Here is an 18,193-nt window from a genome sequence, read left to right as displayed (position 1 = left end):
ATTTGACTTTGCAAAGCACCCAAAACTCGCGAAGGAGATAGGACCCCCTTCCCTCTCTGTTGTCTTCACTCAGCCACATGGGCGGTGACATATAGCTACGAGGGCTGATGAGAGGGTCTGGTATTTGAAATAGCTGCATCTCCGTGCCACTCTTATCACAACTGAGACGTACCTACGACCAAGCTCGCAGGTCCTTTGTTCAATACTTACCTCCCGTCGATCGCCGTCACATTATTCTGGTCGGAAAGCTTTCTACAGCTACCGCAACCCGACTTCGGATTCCGCAGTTTATTTTAAGGTGTACGATATGATAGACGAGATACGAATAGAACACTACAACTCAAAATTGGGGTGTCTTTAAAATTGCCTTTGATGCGTCGGAACATCGTTGAAAGTTTATAATAGAAGAGATGAATGAATAGAAAAGACGAGTTATTCATGCTCTGCTGAAATGAAGCGCCACACACACCTGCTGTGCTCCTCGGGATTGTGAGTCTCGGGAAACTGGAAAGCGCAGCAATGGTACGGGTAGGTCAGGTGTGCAGCACGGATGAAGCGGAAGTGATACACGGAAGGAAACTCGCGCAGGGTCGGCGTGTCTCGGACTTCCAGCACCTCCAGGGACTCCAGACCCCGGGTGGGGAGGCTGCTCACGCTCGTCTCGGAGAGGTCGCTGCCGGAAGCAGACAGGCGGCGGTCGGGACGGTGGTACACTTCGCGGTACACTAAGCAAAAAGGCATTAGCGGCGTCTCGTCACAACTGACACAAGACAAGTGTTGAACACCAGTGCGTCATCACCCGAGTTGGTAGCACGTCCTTAAACTGCGTCGGTTGTTTGAGCGGACGCCTCTTATATGCCCGAGAATAGGAAATCGAGGAAAAGCTCAGCGATCGCCCATGAGAAGCATATTTCGTACTCCAAGGCTTGCGTATTCTTCTGACCTCGGGGATGTGCGAAGAGCGCCCGTTGAACTGGTCAGAGATGCTTTGGATGTATTTTACGAAGCACTGACAAGAGCACATTTCCAAGAAAAACAACATATGTGCCTTCTCATTCTTCATAAAGGTACCTAGATTTCCACTCTCTCTTCCCGTTCACTTTCTCAATATCTTATTCTAGAAACTTTTGAAGAGAGGAGACAATAGAGAAAGTGATAAGTAATGTAATTATAAAAGCATTTAATTTTCTTGGAAGAGGTATTTTTACCGCGCTTTTTTCGTTTCGATTACACCCGCAGATTTTTTACGCCAGAATCTTCTATCTAAATTAGAGTGCCTATCGTCAGTGGATGATCCTCATTTAAAGTTCCTCATCTGCATCAAACTGACATGAGACTGCTTCAAAAACGTGCAGTGTACTTTGTAACCTAACACCGGTACTAGGGCACATGATTTAAAGCAAAGTTTCTTTTCTGGTTTGATTATTTCTGGTCTATGTTTTGAAAGTTATACATTTTACGAACTATAAGTTCATGGCTTCATTAAAAAAAATAACAAATAATTATATTAGGCTATCATTCAATTTTTACTCAATATAATGAGCATTCCGAAAGTAGTTCCTTTCCCTTTGCTACCCTGAATTTTCCAAAAAGTTTTTTTTTTCTTTAATCACATTTGCTCTGGTACGGGCCGTCTTCATTGAAACATAACTGGATGTTGGTTTAAAATTATTGGACATGTCTTCCTTCTCTTGTGTTTGTTTCTAAGTATTGTGTTTTGAGCGAAGTATTGTACTAAAATGGAATCACTAGCATACCGGGCTTCTAGGATATAAGTTATATTGTTGTGGACGTTCGTCAAATTGAATGCATTGTAATAATACAATACAGCAGAGATTTTTGGTGGTTTTCGATCAATCTGGTCTAAAAATAGCTGGAATTTCTAGCACTTTATTGTTTAATTAATAATTCTTGAAAGCATTAAATTTAGTCTGCTGCAGACTTGCGTGCTTGATTGCTTGATTGATTAGTCAATTTAAACGAGTCAGTGGAGCGGTGAAGTCTAGATGGGAAGGTTGATGAATGACTTATTACACAAGGCTCATCATCCCTCCTAGTCTTCATCTAAAACCTTGTCGTGAAAAATAAAAACAGATAACACAATTGCATCAAAGTAATGACTACGTGCAGACGAGTTGGCTCGCTGTGACCGACATAGTTCAAAACACTAAAAATGACAGAAAAAAAAACAAACAAAAAAAAAACCTGGACAGCTTACAAGGCGCAACACCGCCCAAATTCCATGCATTGGTAGTTATGTTTCTTTTTGGTTTGCACAGTGTTAGGACTTTAAACCATATCATAATACACAGTCCTGCTCTAGATTGAAACGCAAAATGTCTCGGACAAAAAAGAATTGCCAGCGATATTGATTTTTTTTTCTTCTGCCTAAGCGATTGGGACGCTAATTGGATTACTAATCTTGGCTTGCGAGAGGTCGACGTACTGGGGAATAAGTTTTAGCTCTTGCGTACCATGCTTTTTATTTGTTTGTTATGTGCACCCTTAATCACACTTGGCTTTAACAGGCCAGCTGTGGTTTTTCCATCCTCCCAATGCCCACATAACACGTGCACTCCGAAACACCGCGTAGTCTGGAAGAACAAGTCCGCTCTACTCCGTTTGCGTGGTGCTTGCAAGTACACCGTTTATGTGGGCGCTGGGAAGACGGAGAAACCAGGGGCAGCATGTTATAGCTAACTGTAATTGAAGGCGTACCTTCTCATTATGTTTTGCAATTATTGTTTGAGCAAAAACTCTAAACCTTTCCCGAAACATGGAGACAAACCCTGATTCACTCGGTGCGATTTTACTTGCGATTTCAAAGCTGCGACGTCGCTCGTGGGACAAAAAAGAAATGCCTAGGGAAAGCTGCGGTGTCTAACGTCGCAGCTGCGAATTCGCAAGCAAAATTGCACCATGTGAATCGGGCTCGATAAACTTCCCACTGCAGGTTTATATTTATTTGAGTAATATCTTTAATTCCCAATGTTTCTGATTTTATTGCATCTCGATTTCCGCTTGGTGACGTCATAGAAGTGTCATGCTTTCGTCGGTCCCGATCCTGGCGGCATCCCAGTAGCGGTGGCGTATGGCAGACGCCTGTTCCGCTGCAGATCGCTCTTTAGTGTAGCAGTCCACGGAAGCTTCGGCAGCCGGAAGTTGGGACGCCGTGACGACAGCGACACTCGCGTTCGCTCGTGCTTTGCGCCAGCAATTCTACAGCCAACCGCCAGGGTCGCGATATCCGACAGTATGACACTTCGGCTTCTGTGACGTCATTTTGTTGCCACTTCGGGACCACTTTTGATGTGTGGGCAGGATAGGACGCTAAACACACCAGTCAGAGACGCGCTCCATGCGCCATAGTAAAGCCTTTGTCTCTACTCACACTTCGAGCGCGTTCGATTGCCAAACGCCGGCGTCCTGCAGCGTTCCGCCTTAGCGTTTGAACGCCGTGGAAGAGTGAGTATAGACACAAAGGAAGCTAGCTTTATGTCTACCCACTAATCAGCCCAATCAGAACTCGGTGTTTCGACGATTCCCTCGCGTGAACAGCGTTCCCATTTCGTGTAGCGCATTAAAAAGAGAGAAAATCTACAGCTAAGTTCACACTGGGTAGAATCGTTTCAGAGTTCGTTCTATTTTTCTTAATCACTGGTCTAAAAAAAAAATGATTAAGCAGTTCTGCCTGTATAAAAGATAACAGGTGAGACCCATTCAAATTTTAAAGTACCCTTTTCTATATGGAGTCACAATGTTCGACGCTCATTGTTGACGAAGTCTTTTTGGTAATGCGAACGATCGTTAGATTGACGGGCGCTTATTCTGGCGAAGATATGAGCGAAGACCACGTGTTTGAAAGCATCAAAGAGCGCCGCGTGCATTTTTTTAACCCGGTGCTACCTCTAGATGACAGCAAATGTCGTCGATATCCCAAGCTGTTTGCCAATATAATTAGTACATTACCACACACTAACTATATGCTTATACGCTCGTGTATGCTACTCATGAACACTTCGCTCCAAACGGACCAGTTCTTTTTGTCTCTTCTTTCTATACAGAAACCAACAGAAACCGCAAAAACAATGTCTCGCAAAGCTATGATGAGTAGCTCTACTATACTGGATTTATTGGTCCTCATTTTTCCCCCAAGAAAAAAGTCAAAAGCTGCCCCCGACTAAAGTTCTTTGATACTTCTACAACTTTCGACAACCATCACGCATTACGAAACACATTTCACGGGAGCCCAATGACGTCTTTCAGTCTATTCTTGCGCTGTGTGCCGCCATTCGCCTCCTAAAACCTGCACCATCACACAATCAGCTTGTCAAGGAATGTCGGTACTTGTAAGCTTGTAAGAAGCACAAAGTGTAGCCGACGTTACGAGCTAATGGGACCAATCAAGCAGAGTTAAAAACGCATGTCACTGGGCCTCGTTTGTTTATGATCAGTTCAGCGATGATAGAACACGTGCATAAACGTAACGAACACCATGATGGTGCGCTTTCTAAACGGTAACCTTATTGTGTACTGGTTCGAGTGGAGTAAAGATTTTGTCGTCTATCCAAGCCACAGACACTCAGACATAAAGTTTGATCAACAGATTCAAAAGACGACAACATAAAGAGGTGACATGTTTTTCTTTCATCTAGATCGTAATGAATCTTATGATGCCATCTCTCTGTGCTGACACTTCTCAATGGTGTAACTGGTACAACAAGCTGATAACAAACTGACTTGCAGGGTTACGCATAAGAGATCATGATTGTATTTTCATTATTTTGCAACGTCATCTAGTGCGGCTTACGGAGCGCAGAAAAACACAAGAGGAATCAAGTAAGTACAACATCTATATCTGAAGTAACGAGTCTGTCGTAAATACGCGCTGCTGAACATCTCTTATGCAGATCCAGTTAGCCTTAAAATAAGGCGGGAATACGGTGGTACTTATTGAAGGGTCACTGCGTCTAGCACGGGGGGCCCAGGATGATTAGTCCTTATCTCGTCGTCAATCTTCACGACCTCTTCGGCCGCCTTTTTATATGGTCGATTTTCTCGAGCCAATGGAAGTGGTATTTTGTATATGATAAAGAACTTGTGATTTCTGGAGGACTTTCAGGAAGTCTATTGATGTTAGTACCCTTAGTAATTTCTCGCGTAACAATGAAGTTGAGACGAAAACCCGATAACGCCGATGTCTTACAGATGACTCAGATTGGACAATCCCACGAAGGCATCGTCTTCAAGTAGGGTCAGCTTATGATTGCCGCGTAATCTCCTGAAACAAAACAATGCCACTTATTGTCATATGAAAGAGAACTGAAGTATTCTGATACTGGTAATAATTCTATTTATAACCCAGAATATTGGTTCGCTATCTTCGAATTTATTCTACCCGCGCACATTGAGTCACCTAATATAACGGGGACATTTTCCCCTTTTAGCCCACGTAGCTACGGCACGTTTTTCGCATATTTCGCACTCACTCTTATGCAAATAAACAATATTTACCGTCTGACTATATTTGGGACCGTTTTCAAGAACGGTCAGCCCTACTTTGAGGCTTTGGGTGCAGGTGGAAACTAGGCATTAAACAGCATATATTTATTTTATTTATTTATTTATTTATACTGTTAGTCCTATCACAGGGCCATTACAGGAGTGGAAGGTACGAACGATAAAAAGCAAAGAGATACAAGATGTAAATACACACAGTTCTCGCATTTCGCTTGGTTTCATAAAAAATGCTGACACTTCATTGGTAACTTCCCGTACTGGCACGGTAATCAAGACGAGACACCACGATACTCCTCAGTTACTCACACATATCAAAACGTTTTCAATGCAGTGAAGGAAGGTCGCAATGGATGCTGATGTCACAGTTTCATTCGGCAATTTATTCCATTCCCTGACGGCTCTTGGGAACAAACTAAATTTAAAACAATCGTTTTTCACAGAATATTCTCTTATGTATAAACTGTGCCGGTGGCTTAAATTTTTGTCTTTAAGGACTTGGAAATAATTATCTTTGTTTATCTTTACATAATCATTAATAATTAAGAAAATAAATTTTAATCTCTCAAAATGCGTCCTAGACTCGAGGGTTGGAAGATTAGCCATTTGACAGAGCTCAGTCGGGGAATGATCGCGCCGGTATTTGTTATAAATGAACCTATCAGGCTAAGCGCTGAACTTTTTCCAATTTAAAGGCATTTGTGATGGTATGTGGATCCCATGCTATTTTGGCGTACTCTATGACTGGCCTAACAGGGGCCTTATAGGCGAGACTTTTTACGTCTGGTGAGGCGTACGACAAGTTTCCTCTTAGGTACCATAGCGATGTATTGGGTTTTGCGGACACTATGTCTATATGCACATTCCAACGTAAATCTGAAATGAATGTTAAGCCTAAGTAATTGTGCCTTTGCGAGTTCATGCTTGTTGATACAGTAGTCGTACCTCAGAAATTGTTTTTTCCTCGTAACTGTCCTAAAGACTGTCATATTTAAGGACTGGCAATCCATATAGGGATATAAAGCATGTATCCAAAGAAAGACGGACTGCTCATAATCAGAACATGCAGCGACGACAAAAAACAACAAAAAACATCAGCAACAACATAGAGAGTAACGACTTTACGAACTCTTTCTACCTTACTCGTGGACGGCTGCAACGGTTTAGTTTCTGGTCTTTCCGTGCCGCTGGGCCGAACCGTAATCTGTATTGCGGGTATTGCGCTATAGAACAATCATGGTCGGCAACTGTTTTCATTTGTTACCGCAGTTCCGAAGCCGCCTGTCTAATACTCCGCACCCGGAAGCCCCCGACTGACGGTCGCGTTGCGACGAAATGCTGATGATGCCACAGCATCGCTACCCGAAGAACAGCCCCGTCTTGATTGAGTGTAGACGGTGCTGAAATGTCGCACTCTGATGGGACGCGACATCCTGGCGGACCGTCTGATCGGAACTGGTTGCAAAGACCAAAAGCAATTAGGTATTTGATGGGATTTGACCGTCATGTACGAAACTTGGCATGTTACTTCGTAGACCCGTAGAAATGCATAACATCAACTCAGTCTCATATTTACGTTGTTTTCTTTCGCATATTCGGAAGCTCAAACTGACATATTGTTTTCCGTGCACGCGGATGCTCGAGAACTCGCACAACCAAAACGCTTTCTACGCTAAAGCGCTCCATTGACGCAGCCGCTTGCAGTATTTTCAGATACATCGGCAATAGAGTGCAGCTGTGTGAAATAATGTCACTGTATGAATGAATACTTGCGTGCGGAAAGATTTGCTTTCGGGCTGTGCGAATATTCCCATCGCATAGCGCGGCGTCCATTCCTAGCTTTCACACTGGAAAGAGAGCTGGTATATATCGTGTGCGCTCTTAGCGCTGTAATGCTGCGGCGTTCGAATCGCGACCGCGTAGCGGATCCGCTCGATTTCATCATAAAATGCGCGTGAATTTGTACTGCTTATTTAGGCAAACGCGTTCGTAACCGCTTTGCGAATGCGGTTTACCTGCCAGTGTGAATGCGGCGCTAAGGCTGTCTGTGAATGTGTCTGCGCTCTTCCATTTAAACCACTATTCGAACACCCCCCCCCCCCCCCCCTTTGTTTTTTTCCTTTCTAAAGTCACGTGCTTCCGCTTGTGCTTCCTACAAGGCTACACATAATCCTCGAAAGAGAATATAGTTGGACGACCACAGTCAGTAGAAAAAGCAACAACAACAAAACAACAGTTCAATCACAGAGAGTGCTTTCTCAATGCCGCACGCTTTTATACCACTAGCAAGCGGCCATAACACAATTAATGAAACACTTACAGTTCGGCTATCTTAGAACCCTCAAATGCACCTCCGTGAATGGTAGTGATAGCGTTGTGATTCAGGATTCTGAAAAAAAAATGAAGAAATTCTTAATTCGAATTATGTTAACTTTGCACTAGTTCAGAAATATTGTTGTTTTAAGAAATCGTAATTGTTCCTTTTAGACAAGGACTCTGCAATCCCCGAGCCGGTCCCTATTTGGCTTCATTGAATACAATTTTATAGTGTGCGACTTAAAAACAACAACAAACAGACAAAGGTATTGCAAAATATTTAGTGCAGTTTTAATCATTTCATATAATAAGGTCTGCAAGTCGTAGTTGTATGCACTACAGAGAAGATATTAATTTGATCTAGACTTCCTCTTCAATCCTTGTCGAATATTTTGCTTTCAAAGCGAGCGCTTTGTTCACAAATATTCATATTCAGAGCTGAGCCAGCGTATAAATATTTCCAAATTACGTTAAATCACGTGCCACGTATAGTCAGCAGCGAAACAATGCCTACCCAAGCGCGATGATAATCTTAACATCCGCGTTCCGCCACTGCTAGATTTGCGCCTGCTGCACGAGTGAGAACTTTGGTGCGCCCCCGAGTTTCCCGCGAGCTTTAAGTCGTTCTAAAAAGAGTTGATTTAGTGATTTTTGATGACGCTCAGTAAGTTCACAATTAACTATTCACTAAATAAATGGTTAATTCACTAATTTTGATTAATTATACGACTTATCGCAAAGATTAGTCACCCACATAATGTCCCCTACCGTATAACTCACCGCCACAAACCGTATTGGTGAATTCTTTACGAATGTTTTGTGATAAATCTGTTCGCATTGAAATGGAACACCCGTATATTTACTTGAGGATGTTTCACGAAATGTGGACAAATTCGATATTGCAAAAACTACGCGTCGCAAAAAAAAAAAAAAAAAGGCTTGTGTCGTTTTGGTCCTGGGCCAGGGGTCTATTTAGGAAAATTATTAAAATCCGGGATAATTAGATTGTTAATTATGTTTGCGTAATTAACTTTTTTAAATATTGTGTTTAAGGGCATGCTTTCAATAAGAAAATTGCTCAGCATCATAAAAAAACACTAAATCAACAAATTGCAGAACGATAGAAGGCACGCGAAGCATTTTACGGCTGTCTGGAAAACCGCACAAATTCGACGGGTTAAGTTTCGGTTTGCTATCGGAGCGCATCTCGACCCCGGCGGCACCGCGCCCCGTGGAGAAATAGTGCAACCAGCCTCTGCTGCGTCGCGCGATGACAGCGCAGCAGAGGTTGGATGCACTATTTCTTCACGGGGGTGCGGTGCCGTCGGGGCCGAGATGCGCTCCAGTTGCAAACCGAAACCTAAAAACCCGTCGAATTTGTGCGGTTTTTCAGAAAGCCGTGAAATGCTGCGCGTGCCTTCTATCGTTCTGCAATTTGTTGATTTAATGTTTTTCGATGATGCTGAGCAATTTTCTGATTGAAACCAAGCCCTTAAACACATTATTAAAAAGTTAATTACGCAAAAATATTGAACGATCTAATTATCCCGGACTTTAATAATTTTCCTAAATAAGCCCCTGGCCCAGGACCAGAACAAAGTTTTTTTTTTGTTGCGACGCGTAGTTTTCGCAATATCGAATTTTTCCACCTTTCGTGAAACACCCTGTATATAGTGTGCACGAGCGCACATTCGTCTGCTACTTGCGCAGCTGGGTTGCGGTGACGTCAGACCGCTCTGATTGGCTCCGACTGGATGGATAGTGGGTAGACCTCGAAGTAGCTAGCATCGAGGTCTACCCGCCACTATACTTCCAATCAGGAACCAATCAGAACTAGACTTTCTGACGTCACCGCAACCCGTTACGCAAGAGGCAAACGTACTTGCGCTCCGCATAGTTGCTGACATCTGAAGAGACGGGAGGTGTGGCTTTTTGTGATTCGTTCTCTGGGCTTACTTGTCGATCTTTGCTGCAATATGATTGACTGCCAGCAATAGTAGGTTGCCCGCGACTCACCACGTCCTGCTTTCCTTACACTCTAAGAAATCCATGCGCCTCTACTAACCCGCAAAACGCTCAAAGAGCCAATCTCTGCGATCTAGGAAATCAGCTCAGCGAATGATGAGGCGGAACATCCGTTTAGACTTAAAAAGTAAGTCTGCGCTGTGGCATCACGCAATACAAAGCGTCATGCTTGCATTGCGTAATGCTGCAGCGCAATTAATTTTAAGGTCTAAACAGATGTTCCACCTAATCATTTGCTGAGCTGATTTCGTAGATCGCAGCTATTGGCTCTTTGAGTGTTTTGCGGGTAAGTAGACGCGCAGACATTTCTTAGAGTGTAAGCTGTCGGTGACTCTAGACACCCATCTTACTTTTTCTCTCACCAGGTCGTCGTATCCACCAAAGTACATAGCGCGAATGTTTGTTTCCGCACATCTAGGGTCCACTTAGAAGTAGCTTGGGGGATCGCGTATTGCCTATTGTTCGCGGGAGGCTTCGCAAAGCAACTGTCGGTGAGATTCCACAAGTTTGGCAGCACTTCACTGGCAAAGGTCTTGGAGCAATTGGCTGAGCATTGGAGGATCAATGCGGACAGATGGGCATCCCACCTCGACTCCGCGCAATCAGCTCGTCGGAAAGAGGTCGGAGCACAATTAGATATCCTGATCCGGTGCGAGACTCTGGTGACCTCGCAATAAATCAAATACGACAGACAACCTTTTCACACCCGGCACGAGCATTCCTCTTTACGAACGCAGTGGCCTTGAATGTCGCAGCGAAGTGCGTGAAGACGTTCAGTTGAACAAAATGTAAGGGCGCAAGCGAGCTGTGTGCATTGCACATGGTTGAAAAAAACCCGAGACTGCGGGTAAACGACACAACACTAAAAAGTCTCTAACACAGCTGAAATTTTTATTTTCCGAAATCTGGTTATATAGGCACTTCGAACAAAAGAAAAAAAAGAGGGAGAGGGTGAGAACCCTAAAGAATGCCACTTTCCACCAACGTAACCTCTGACTAAACAACAAGGACAACAGACTGCGTCATGTACTTCTCTTATCTTTGACCCCCCGTTTCCCGACCTCCAAACACACTGGTAACCCCAAGCCCAGTGACACAAATAAAAGAAAAAAACAAAAAAAAACAAAAAAAACAAAAAAAAACATCGTCCCCTTTGCCCGAAAACTTCAGCTGTGTTAGTAGATCGTTTTCGCCGTCGCGCGACGCTCTCCGCAACCCGCTATGATACCCGGAACTCTACAGCCAAGGCCATCGGCGCGCCGGCGCAGAAGAGGCTTCTTCGTTGCGGAGGGCTTAGTGGAGGGGGAGACGCGGTCTACGATAACTCCCTTATATCTATGGGGAAGCTGTTCCAGGCCGAAATGCCGGAACTGGTGAATTTTCAAACATATATTGATAGTGCAAATGTAAGGTATATAACGTATAATAAAACGCCAAAGGGGGATCTACACGAGACTATACAGGGTCAGCCGCCGCAGCATCCGGGACAGGCATATTTCGTGGACAATCTGACCTTTTCCTCGTCTCCGTTGCGCCGCTCGAACGGAGACATGTGTACACGGTGCGATGCGTACCGAGTACATGCGATGCCCATCTCCTCCACATCATGTGCTTCGTATGTACTTGAAAATTGCACATTCGCCCGCACTTGCAACTGTAGGCGGACACTCAAGCCCACGAACACGCCCACGAACACGCACAGGCACACACGCCCACGCTAACACACCAACACACGCACACAAGATCAGCTTGTGTGTTTGTGTTGTCTTCGGTGTCGCTGTTTTGTTCATTCGAATATCCTTCAGAGAAGCTGTTTTGAGTCGTCGCATTTTGTTAGTTTAAACACGATACTAGAATGTATAATATTACCTCTGTGTCTTTTGTGTAACAGTAGATATGCAAAGCTGCTAGATAATTAATCTATTGTATTTGAACTGTACAATCAGCCTTAGCCGGCTCGGACATCGTGAGTTATGTTGAAAACGATGAAAATAATCCCTGGAGAAGGGGAACAAGAGGGGCAAAGGACAAACACAAATCTCCAAACACACCAAAGTGCTTGTGCGCGACCAAAAAATCCGTCTGGTCCCGGACCAGGCGTATTGTTTCGGTCGCTCACCAGTCACCTAGCTGTGCTTGGAGATTTGTGTTTGTCCTTTGCCCCTCTTGTTCCCCTTCTCCAGGGATCATTTTCGTCATCCTTGTCCAGCTCGCTTCCAACTTTGCATTTAATTGCATTATTATCATGAGTTACGTATTTTGGCAAAGGTTTAATAACTCTAAAAGAAGAACTGGAATTTTGTCATCTTTAAAAGTATTCGTTTTCCACGTTGTTTTTCTAAGGAAGATATTTTATTACCGTTTGGTTACACTTTCATTGCATATGAGAAGATTTAACGGATTTTTGTAGTTAAGGCATCAGCAATTCCCAAGCACACGACTGTCGAAAAACGTCCCGGTTCATTAAAGACATTGTATAAAAAAAAAAAAAACAACAACAGTCATTTGAAGAAAAAAGTTACATATAATTAAAACAGCTTACAGTGTTCCTGCTTTGACTCGGATGGCCCTGGTGTTGATCTTCCCAATGCGATTGCTGTCGAAGTCTCTGTAAAGCAACGTATGTCGCGGTATAAAGTTTACAGTAAATAAGATGAAACTAAAATAAATACAGAAATAAAATAAGATAAAGCAAATGATCTTTCAGAAAAGAAGACGAACCGAAAGCACGACAAGAGTAGGGCAAAAAGGCAAAATAACAGAAACACGCCAGCTTATTTTCGTGGGATCTTGTTTTCACGACGCGATTATGTATCTTCAGTTAGGTCTAAGGGTTAGGTTAGGTTGGTTCTCTATATGATTCCTGACACTCGCATATCTGCTAGCCTAATTTAGCAGACGGCGTCAACGGTGCAGACGCGCGTAGCTCTTCAGTGAGGGCCTGCTACATCTGCGTAGCTGTGCCCCTATGAGCCGATAAAACATATTCGTGCAAATCGGCTTGGCTTGGAAGGATCCGTTCGCTACCGCCGTAACCGGAAGTGACACTGTTGGGCACCACAGCGTGTAAGCAAAGCCAGGAAGTCAGAAGGGAGCCTGGATTACAGGATCCTCTAAACACTCAATAAAAAAAAGTGGCAGCGACTGTTACTTTTAAAGTCCTATATTTCATGAAATGCATTATAGGACTTTATAAAACTACAATACATTATAGGATTATAGGACATTATAGGATTATAGGATTGGAGATAGGCGGGGAGGAAGGGAGAGATAGATGGGGAAGACACTGGAAGCAACATCACCTAGGGTTAGCAAGGTGTTGCTAGAACAGCCCCTTCCATCCCCCCCCCCTTTCAAGGGGGGGGGGGGGGGGTGGGGGGGATGGGAAGAGAAAAAGAGCGGGAGAGAGATGGGGAGCGAAATTGGGGTGAAGGGTTGGGAGGGACAGAGTGCGGGAATTGGTGTGTCACATGACGTTTATTTTCCCGCTAAACTTAGCGGAGAAACTGAATTACTGTTTTGATCACAGGATGGGAATTTTCCAGCTAAATTGAGCGGGGAAACTGAGTTGACGTATAGGTCACGTGCCGTCAATTTCCACCAAGTATATTGGTCACGTGACGTCCCGTGACGCCACTTTTCTCGCTAAATTTCGCGGATAATGCACAGACGGACGGACGGACAAAATAGTGTGTTTGTGGGTAGCGTCAAAAAGCATTTCATTCTTTAAAACGCCTACTTGTGTTTTACACCAGCTCTGAATATTCATGAAAACGTTTCCTGGCGCTCATAAAATATGCAATACATGGGAACATCGAGTCAAGGTGAACGCAAATTTTGCGACAAAACACGAACGTAATCTCCCTGAAAAGCGGTATAAGTTGCCAGGACGACGTTCAGAAATGCTGCGCTTGGTGCTTTTAATGTCACGCAAAGATGCCTGAAATCCGGTTATGGTCGTGCGATAGGTGAGGTGCTCAAGGGAGACCCACGGTAGAATGCATAATATATTATTAACGATTCTGAACAATTTCCCTATTGGTTCTCACGTTTTTGTAAACGTATTGGTGTGTCCGATTATTATTTATGTAATACGGTACTGTGCACACAGGCTGTTTGTTCCGGCGTAACTTTGGTGTTATTGTGGACTGTCGTCTGCCCCCCTGTTATTAGTCATGTAGTGTCTGGAACACAACTTCGAGCATCGTGTTTCACGCGCCTAACTCGGTGCTGAATATACGCTCATTTCTCCATACACAGCAGTATTTCTATGGCAGCTGTTTTACCGTAAAAAGAAAAAAAAAAAAACATGAAAAATTGCTGATTGCATGTTAGGGTAACGTTTGTTTTAATTTCGGGTACTGTCAGCCCGTGGGCAACTAGAGGAAATAATATTATGCACTATAAATAAACTGTTCACATCCTTAGTTTTTGTTGTTGTTTTGTTGAAGCTCTTTTTTTTTTTTTGTAAGTCTACATAGACGCATTTTCGGGCTGAGTCTTGTATTAAATAGAATCCTCGAAACAGACGTCACATGGATTTCCTAGCTATTGCCGCGTGCGTGGTGGTGTTGGCAACGCCCGCCGGGCTGCCACGCGGGGTAATGGGGTTCGAACACCGCTCGGTCTGATTCCTTTCTTTTCTTTTATCAATTTTTACTATTCTGGAAAGATCTAGCCCATTCTTGGTTCTCATCGTGTTTTCTGGTTTAAAACATTCGCGAACGTACCGTGTGCCCAAAAGCAGTGGTAATGCTCTGCTCCGGGCACTCGCACTCCCGTCGCCGACGGGGGATGCGTGGCACTTTTCTCTTTAAAGGGCAACTCCGGTCCATATTTTCGATTTTTTGATTATGACTGTTTTTAGTGCAGTCAGCGTCTCTCAATTGCAAGGTGTAATTTTTTTCTCCTTATTGTGCGTAGTTTTAAAGATATCGACGCTTCAAAGTTTTGCTTGGGGCGCGGCCAACAAAACCGAAACTAGCCGCTCGAGGCTCCGGCAACACTGGGAATTGGCTGCTATGTGAACGTGACGTCAAGATCGTTCTCGATCAACGAGTACGCAGGCCGAGCGGCACTTACCTCTGTTGCGCTAGCCGTCTAAAGATAGGAGGTAAGCTGATTTTGTTTTAATTCTGTATACGGGGTAGTTATCCAGCCCATGTAGCAAGAGTTAGTGCGCATACCCAAAAAGCTAGCGACTCAAAAACCCTTGAACTCGTGCGGTGCCATACTCGGCGGCCGCCGCCGTGCGTGCGTTATGCGCCGTACTCGTCACTTGTATACCCAAAAGCTAGCGACTGGAAAACGAGTGAACTCGTTCGCTGCCGTACTCGGCGGCTGTCGCCGTGTGTGCGGTCTTCCGTACTCGTCGCTAAGCCTAAATTGTCATCGGGGCTCCGTGGATGGAGCGGCGTTGCTCTACGCCGCGCTGCCAGTGACGGACAGTACTGGGGGCCCTCTCGCTTTCGCGCTGCTGGTCAGTCCCAGACACGAAGCTTTCAGGCTCTCCGGCGCGGGCCGCGGCGCCCGAACACAGGTGTGCTGGACTGTACACGTCTGTTTTTTCGTTCTTTTTTCCTCGCGCGCGTAAAAGCCGAAGTCCAAAGTCCACTCGTCGAACAGCGTTCACCCACACCTTCTCCAATTTCCGGTCCGTTGGAAACTTGTGAAAAAGCACCTCGGTGTTGCGCAGCGGGGTTTTTGAGCAGCCCACAGCGCTACAAGTTGCACTCGGCATCTTTCGAGGAACAGCTGGGCAGTCTTGGGCGCACCGAGTTGCCCGCTAAAACGAGTCTTGGGGTCCTCACAAGCAAACAAACAAAAGGCTATACCGAAGCTACACGGGCTATAGACAAAAGCAACGACTAAACACGCCAATCACAAGCCGAAGTAGCGGTGGTAGCGGCTCAAAGAAGCGCACTCCGCGCAACGCCCGGACCGGAGGAAAAAAAGAGAACGATACGGACGTCACGGCCCAATGTTGCTTTAGCGATCGGCAACCCGCTGGCCGCCCGCTAAAGGTGTATCCACACGACGGACCGGGCCGCGCGCCGATTGATCACGTGATGCGCGGCCCGCAGGCCGCCCGGCTGCAATGAGCATCCACACGGCGGACCAAAAGAGCAGACGACAGAGCGAACGGGCCGGTCTAACCCTCGACCTCACAGCTCCGCCAAACGCATGCAGCGAGCTGCTTTGAGGCTATTTGTAAGGAGCCAAGATAGAGGTTGAACGAAAGAGACGTTTGGTCGCGGTGGCCCTGGCGCTCACCATTGAGAACGAGGAGGACTTAAAGGGCTACTCCACCGATTTTTTAATTGTCTCCGATTTGCTTGAAATTTTGCTAAACTCACCAACAAACATCGCGAAAATAGTATCCCAAATATTAGGTCAAAATATTGTTTTTTCGCGAAGTTATTGAATTTACAGTTTTGGTCCTCACCGTGTTTTTCAAGCTCGAAGTCTCTACTGGCAACAATGAAAAAGTGACGTCAGTGGAAGGCAGGGGTTCACTCTTTGGGCTGTAGATTTCGTTTTAAACTGATTCGAAGCAGTTTCATGGTGTCAAATGAATGCTTGGGAAGCTCGCTGCAGTACCACGGAACAAATGATTGGCATATTCCTTTTTGGCTGCTTGCTCGACTGGCAAGCCTGCCTGCCACTGACGTCACGGCCCTGAAAAGCGCGCGTATATTTGAATGTTGGTTTTTGCATCATTTTCATTTGCCGATTTCGCAATAACTGTTATGAATTTCGCGATTCTAAATAGCATACCGGAGAGAGTAAAGGCCGGGGAGTCAGAAAATATAGTTAGTTGAGGTAGCTCAAAAAATCGGTGGAGTACCCCTTTAAGTAAACCGAAAAGGGCATGCATCTATTATCCCACAGAGCGGGGCATTGCTCCACGAGCGCGATGCAGTAAAAAAATTGCATCGTCTCACAACAAAAGGTTCCTCTTCTTCGTCTTCAACAGTTGGCGCCAAAAGAAAACGACCAGTGGTGTTCCATACCTTGTCCAAGAATTCCCTTTCTTAGGTACGAAAATTCCCTTTTCGAGGTACTTTTTCCCAGCAAAATTTTTAAATATCCACGCATATTTCCCTCCATTTGATGCCTTTATTTTCGCATCAGCTGATTTCTGTGGTCACGCAGGCCACTATGCGCGCATTTTAGCACAAAAACTGTGTGAAATCGCATGTTTAAAGAGAAGAAAATGTTACTGCCCTGCCGAGAAACCTAGTATAACTTTTCGCTATGTGGGTTACGGAACTGGGATTTCAGGTTTCCAGAAACAATTCTACTTAGATTTCCAGTTTTGAGTGAAAATTTATACTGGCTTTTTGGTACGGCGGTCAGTTTATATCTTTATTAGCTAAATAATATAACATTTAGCAGTGTTTGGTAAAGTACATCTAAAAAGTACTTGGTCTTTCTTTTCTTTGTTCATTCAGCCTAAAGGGCTGCGACACCACAGAAAGGCCATTGGCCCATACCTGATGCCTGCAGTGCCGCAAATGAGAGGTTATGTACTTCAAGTAAAGTAGTAAATACATCGGGTGCAATTTACTTCAGGTAAAGTACTATAAATATCATGTACTTCCAAAGTAAATTACAAGTACTTTTTAACATAATCCTTCATGGGGATAATCAAGGGTGCATCAGTTATTTTCCAAAATAAAGTGGCCACGGAGTAGTCATCTCACTCTCGCTGACCCGTCAACCTATAAGGCACTTATTTGCATCGGTCTTAAAGCCGCCATTACTTCACTCAGAAATTACCAAAAGACATCTTGAAAAATAATAGCGTGTTTTTACATAACAATACAATTTTCTTTTTCTCAAACCTGGAGAATGTATTGAAATCGGAAGTTGAACTTTTTGCTCCAAAACTACCGAAAAAAAATTACTTAAAATAATGTACAAGTACATACATGGGGAATGTACTTCCAGTTAAGTAGAAGTAAATTTCCCAAACCTACTTCAATATGAGTCGTTCAGACACCTTCTTCCTGCACCACAACTTTCTTTCTCTTCTTAAAACTTTTGGACCACTCGACTTTTTAGTGTGTCTAGCTCCCTCTAAAGCTTTTCCCGGATTCCCTCTAATCCTTAAAATTCCCTGCAAACGTGCAAAAATTCCCATTTTCCTTTTCACCAAAATTGAGACCAGAAATTCCCTTAAAAAGGGTAAAATTCCCTGCATGGAACATCACTGAAAACGACTTTTGCTTTGGATTCCAATCCAAACAACAAAAGTCAGCTTGTTGCCAGACTTAGCGCTTCAATTATACTAAAAACGCCGCGGTCCGCCGCCAAGGTCCGAGCGAGAAAG

General features: G+C 44.4%; 1 protein-coding gene and 1 long non-coding RNA gene across 2 annotated transcripts in view; both read right to left on the bottom strand.

Annotated features, from left to right (window-relative positions):
- LOC8026881 (follicle-stimulating hormone receptor-like) overlaps positions 1-6,873 on the bottom strand; it is a 39,832-nt gene extending 32,959 nt beyond the window's left edge. The window contains exons 1-3 of the mRNA XM_040222064.3: positions 6,836-6,873; positions 5,207-5,281; positions 470-673 (exon numbers count right to left, since the gene is read on the bottom strand). Of these exons, the coding sequence (XP_040077998.2) occupies positions 470-673; positions 5,207-5,281; positions 6,836-6,873 (317 nt within the window). The remainder of the gene's footprint in view (positions 1-469; positions 674-5,206; positions 5,282-6,835) is intronic.
- A 964-nt stretch (positions 6,874-7,837) lies between these two features.
- LOC8053175 overlaps positions 7,838-18,193 on the bottom strand; it is a 33,744-nt gene continuing 23,388 nt past the window's right edge. The window contains exons 5-6 of the long non-coding RNA XR_005718002.2: positions 12,401-12,466; positions 7,838-7,906 (exon numbers count right to left, since the gene is read on the bottom strand). This is a non-coding gene — a long non-coding RNA (uncharacterized LOC8053175). The remainder of the gene's footprint in view (positions 7,907-12,400; positions 12,467-18,193) is intronic.

This window comes from Ixodes scapularis, unplaced genomic scaffold, assembly GCF_016920785.2.
Source record: "Ixodes scapularis isolate PalLabHiFi unplaced genomic scaffold, ASM1692078v2 PGA_scaffold9__187_contigs__length_104089568, whole genome shotgun sequence".
Lineage (NCBI taxonomy): Eukaryota > Metazoa > Arthropoda > Arachnida > Ixodida > Ixodidae > Ixodes > Ixodes scapularis.
Note: the sequence above shows the minus strand (reverse complement) of the source record. Positions and strands in the feature narration are given on the sequence as shown.